The sequence below is a fragment of the Micropterus dolomieu genome, linkage group LG10 (genome assembly GCF_021292245.1).
Source record: "Micropterus dolomieu isolate WLL.071019.BEF.003 ecotype Adirondacks linkage group LG10, ASM2129224v1, whole genome shotgun sequence".
NCBI lineage: Eukaryota > Metazoa > Chordata > Actinopteri > Centrarchiformes > Centrarchidae > Micropterus > Micropterus dolomieu.
Window position 1 is genome coordinate 29766436 of NC_060159.1, and position 4889 is coordinate 29771324.

Sequence of the window (4889 nt, forward strand, 5' to 3'; positions counted from 1 at the left end):
GAATTCTGAATTTATCTATGACAGAAAAGAGGAGATGTACATGAGGAATTATTTTCTGAGTTACAAAAAACAAAACAAAAGAACAAGTCACATTTGGATGTAAAAAGCCAATATTGTCTTTGTATTGTCATATAATTTTCTATAATTTCAGCCAATAATATCAGATAATATAAAATGGGCTGGGCAATAAATATAATATTTCACTGACAAGGTTTGTACTGTAAATATGCTCAACTATTAAAGCTGGGTTTATTTATTCATTTATTCATCTAAATATTAATTAAAATGGTTGAAATGTTGAGACATGGTTTCCCTGTATTCGAGTTGAATTATGACCGCTGCAATTAAAATTTCACTCAATTATTTAATATTCATGCGGAACAAATGATTTATGTGAGCACGGTAAACCAGGCTTTGCTAGCTTCCTTTCCTCATTAACCTAAGGACATCTACGTGACAGGTGCTGTTATCGGTCTTTTAACTGCAGGGCGTGTGTTTGAATGAGACAGAGCGAACAACATAAAGTGATGCTGAAAGCGAGTGAGTAATAAGTTGTCAGTCTGGCAGTAGATGATCAGTGTAGGTCACAGTGTGTGTGTGTTAACACAAGTCTGTTTCCACAGACGGCGTACTGCCGTACCTGCGATGGTTTTTTATAGCAAGCCGGAGTTCTGGATACGTATCAATATCGATATGGCGTGGAGGAGATTCGTAGGAATCGGGTCCAGTGGGCATGTAGTTGGACGGCTACGGGTCAAGAGTTCTGATACTTCGCTCTCTGTGAGAGGAGTAAACGAGGAGAGTGAACAACCACTGACCTGGAAGTGCAGAGGAACAGATATAGTAGGACTGATACAATGGTTGAGTGTTTCAGAGAATTGGCTAGTTATAGCCTCCACTTTGCCTGTGAAGAAGGCAGCAAAGGTATCAGCAGACAAGTTTGTGGGTGGTGGAGGTGGAGGAGGATTTAGTAGCGCGAGGAGACAGGCAGTCCAGGCACGAGCTTAGTGTATTGTGTGGCATCATTGACCTCAAGTGAGGAAAATGTGTTGAGGGTGGGTAGAGCGGAAGCTACCACTGAGGCAAAGTGAGCGGGAGACAGGCTGCGGAGGCTGCGGCGGCGTGAAACCAATGGTGTTGGAAGAATGGGCTTTTCCTGTAGGCATACCGTGAACTGAATGAAATAGTGGCCAGACACATGTAGAGGTGTGACTGTTAGGCACTCTGTGGCACAGTTTCAGACAAGAACGAGGTCAAGCACCTTGCCAGCTTTCTGAGAACCCGTGTTAGATCAAAGGAATGAATGAGAGTCAATGCTGAGTTTGAATTGTCTAAGTGAATGTTCATGTCACCGAGGACAAGTAGGGGACAGTCATGCTCTGGTACTGAAGACAGCAGTGTGTCTAGCTCCTCCACAAAGTTACCCATTTGTCCTGGCAGACGGTATATGACAATCACAGAGACCTTTACCGGAGCGGACACAAAGACAGCGTGGTATTCCAAGGAGGCATATTGATTCGGGGGTTGCAGCTGTGTGAATTTCCATTTGTTGGAAATTAAGAACGCCAGTCCCAACCCCCCTCCCAGACAGTGGGGGGTGTGGGTGAAAGAGTAATTGGTGGACAGCGCAGCGGGGGTAGCAGAGTTTTCTGGTTTGATCCAGGTCTCAGTGAAGGCTTGAGCAGTGCCCGGTTTCTGTGTCTGATGGCATGATACCTCTTGCGTGGACCGGAGACAATAGGACTAGTATAGTAGCACATGGCCTGAGTGTATTTGTAGCTGGCAGCTTTAGGTGAGTGGGTGACTCGGGAAATGAAAAAGGAAAAAGCTACTCTTGTAGGCGGCCTTGTACAGGTAGACTCGCTGGTCTTTACCCAAGCAGGTCTTCACACAAGGAGCCGACGCTTCATTGGTAGGTTTCAAGCTTGGTTTCAGTGGGTGGGACGCACGCCCAGTTGTTTGATCTCGCTCTGCCGGCCTTCAGATTCTAGTGGATTGCTGAGTAAAAGTGCAAAGAAACAGAACCTCAAGAGTAGGAAAGATAGAGTGAAGTATTCAGTACTCACTGCTGCAAACTCTCCTTCGCCCCACGATTCTTGTCCTGTGTTTAAGAGTACAGTAGTAGTAGTAGTAGCAGTAGTACTAGTAGTAGCAGTAACAGTAGTAGTAGCAGTAACAGTAGTAGTAGTAGTAGAAGCAGTAGTAGTAGTAGAAGCAGTAGTAGTAGTAGTAGCAGTAGTACTAGTAGTAGCAGTAACAGTAGTAGTAGTAGTAGTAGCAGTAGTAGTAGTAGTAGCAGTAGTAGTAGTAGTTGCAGTAGTTGCAGTAGTAGTAGTATTTTTAATTTTAATCTGTAGTAAGAGTCGTAATTTTTCTTTTAATCTGTAGTAAGAGTCGTGTATTTTTAATATTAATTTGTAGTAAGAGTCGTATTTTTTATTTTAATCTGTAGTAAGAGTCGTATTTTTAATTTTAATCTGTAGTAATAGTCATGTATTTTTTATTTTAATTTTTAGTAAGAGTTGTATTTTTTATTTTAATCTGTAGTAATAGTCATGTATTTTTTATTTTAATTTGTAGTAAGAGTCGTATTTTTTCTTTTAATCTGTAGCAAGACTTGTGTATTTTAATTTTAATCTGTAGTAAGACTTGTGTATTTTTAATATTAATTTGTAGTAAGAGTCGTATTTTTTATTTTAATCTGTAGTAAGAGTCGTTTATTTTTAATATTAATTTGTAGTAAGAGTCGTATTCTTTATTTTAATTTGTAGTAAGAGTCGTATTTTTAATTTTAATCTGTAGTAATAGTCATGTATTTTTTATTTTAATTTTTAGTAAGAGTTGTATTTTTTATTTTAATCTGTAGTAATAGTCATGTATTTTTTATTTTAATTTGTAGTAAGAGTCGTATTTTTTCTTTTAATCTGTAGTAAGACTTGTGTATTTTTAATATTAATTTGTAGTAAGAGTCGTATTTTTTATTTTAATCTGTAGTAAGAGTCGTGTATTTTTAATATTAATTTGTAGTAAGAGTCGTTTATTTTTAATATTAATTTGTAGTAAGAGTCGTGTATTTTTAATATTAATTTGTAGTAAGAGTCGTTTATTTTTAATTTTAATCTGTAGTAAGACTTGTGTATTTTTAATATTAATTTGTAGTAAGAGTCGTATTTTTTATTTTAATCTGTAGTAAGAGTCCTTTATTTTTAATATTAATTTGTAGTAAGAGTCGTGTATTTTTAATATTAATTTGTAGTAAGAGTCGTATTTTTTATTTTAATCTGTAGTAAGAGTCCTTTATTTTTAATATTAATTTGTAGTAAGAGTCGTGTATTTTTAATATTAATTTGTAGTAAGAGTCGTATTTTTTATTTTAATCTGTAGTAAGAGTCGTGTATTTTTAATATTAATTTGTAGTAAGAGTCGTATTTTTTATTTTAATCTGTAGTAAGAGTCGTGTATTTTTAATATTAATTTGTAGTAAGAGTCGTATTTTTTATATTATTTTAGAGTAATGGCACATTAATTTATTATTTATTACTTTTGCAGCTTTCGGCCACCGTAGTATTTGAACAACAGGAGGAGCTGGAGAATCGGGCCTGTGAATGACGTCATCCGTGGGTGTCAGGTGACAAAACAGGAAGAGAGAGACGTGACTCCCGGACCTCCGGGACCCACAGCGGATTAAAAACGAGCCTACGGCCGAATTTTAATTTGAAAGATTCCGCGCGAAGGAAGGTAAGATGATAAAAACAAGAGCTAAGAGGCTAACGGGCTGCTAACAGGCTGCTAACAGGCTAACAAGCTGCTGATTGTCTGTGTGTAAATAAACAGAGCAAGATGGAGGTCGGCAGGAAACATCACAGAGTTGAAAAATGAATGGAGTCTGGCGCAGAGAGTCTCGGGAACTCTGCTACAGTTACCCGAGGTCAGGTCAGATTTAATATTGTTTTAAGCCGGGCTCATGAACAGAACGCCGCATATAAACAGTGTTAAAACTGGCTAAAAATGAATGGAGTCTGGCGCAGAGAGTCTCGGGAACTCTGCTACAGTTACCCGAGGTCAGGTCAGATTTAATATTGTTTTAAGCCGGGCTCATGAACAGAACGCCGCATATAAACAGTGTTAAAACTGGCTAAAAATGAATGGAGTTTGGCAGGAACAGGCAGGAACTTTAAATGTGTAGGCTAGATATAAAATCCGGTTTGAATGTAATGTTAATGGTGAGTATGGATTTAAATGTCCTGAAATTTAGCTGGAAACTGGCACAGGCTAAAGGCGGCAGTACTGATTGATTATTAGGTTTTAGTATTATCAGTATGGAGGATGCTGAACTTTCTCAGAGGATGGGCTGACATATTGATTACTGACTTTTCATTTCTTCTAGTATTGATACGTCATAAAAACTACTGATGATACTGGTGATATGTTAATATCTTGAACATGATTATTGATTGTTTCTCCCAAACATATGGAGGATGTATTGACAACATGATTATTGATTATTTCTCCCCACAGTATGGAGGATGTATTGACAACATGATTATTGATTATTTCTCCCCACAGTATGGAGGATGTATTGACAACATGATTATTGATTATTTCTCCCCACAGTGTGGAGGATGTATTGACAACATGATTATTGATTATTTCTCCCCACAGTGTGGAGGATGTATTGACAACATGATTATTGATTATTTCTCCCCACAGTGTGGAGGATGTATTGACAACATGATTATTGATTATTTCTCCCCACAGTGTGGAGGATGTATTGACAACATGATTATTGATTATTTCTCCCCACAGTGTGGAGGATGTATTGACAACATGATTATTGATTATTTCTCCCCACAGTGTGGAGGATGTATTGACAACATGATTATTGATTA

At 37.6% G+C, this 4889-nt stretch overlaps 1 protein-coding gene across 4 annotated transcripts in view; it reads left to right on the forward strand.

The window, feature by feature from the left end:
• Positions 1-3593: 3593 nt before the first annotated feature.
• Positions 3594-4889, forward strand: part of tmem251 (transmembrane protein 251) — a 3144-nt gene continuing 1848 nt past the window's right edge. Inside the window, exons 1-2 of one of the 4 annotated variants that reach the window (XM_046061280.1) lie at positions 3594-3738; positions 3835-3933. In XM_046061280.1, the coding sequence (XP_045917236.1) occupies positions 3876-3933 (58 nt within the window). In that variant the 5' untranslated portion in view covers positions 3594-3738; positions 3835-3875. The other 3 variants (XM_046061282.1, XM_046061284.1, XM_046061283.1) reach the window with 3 other exon arrangements.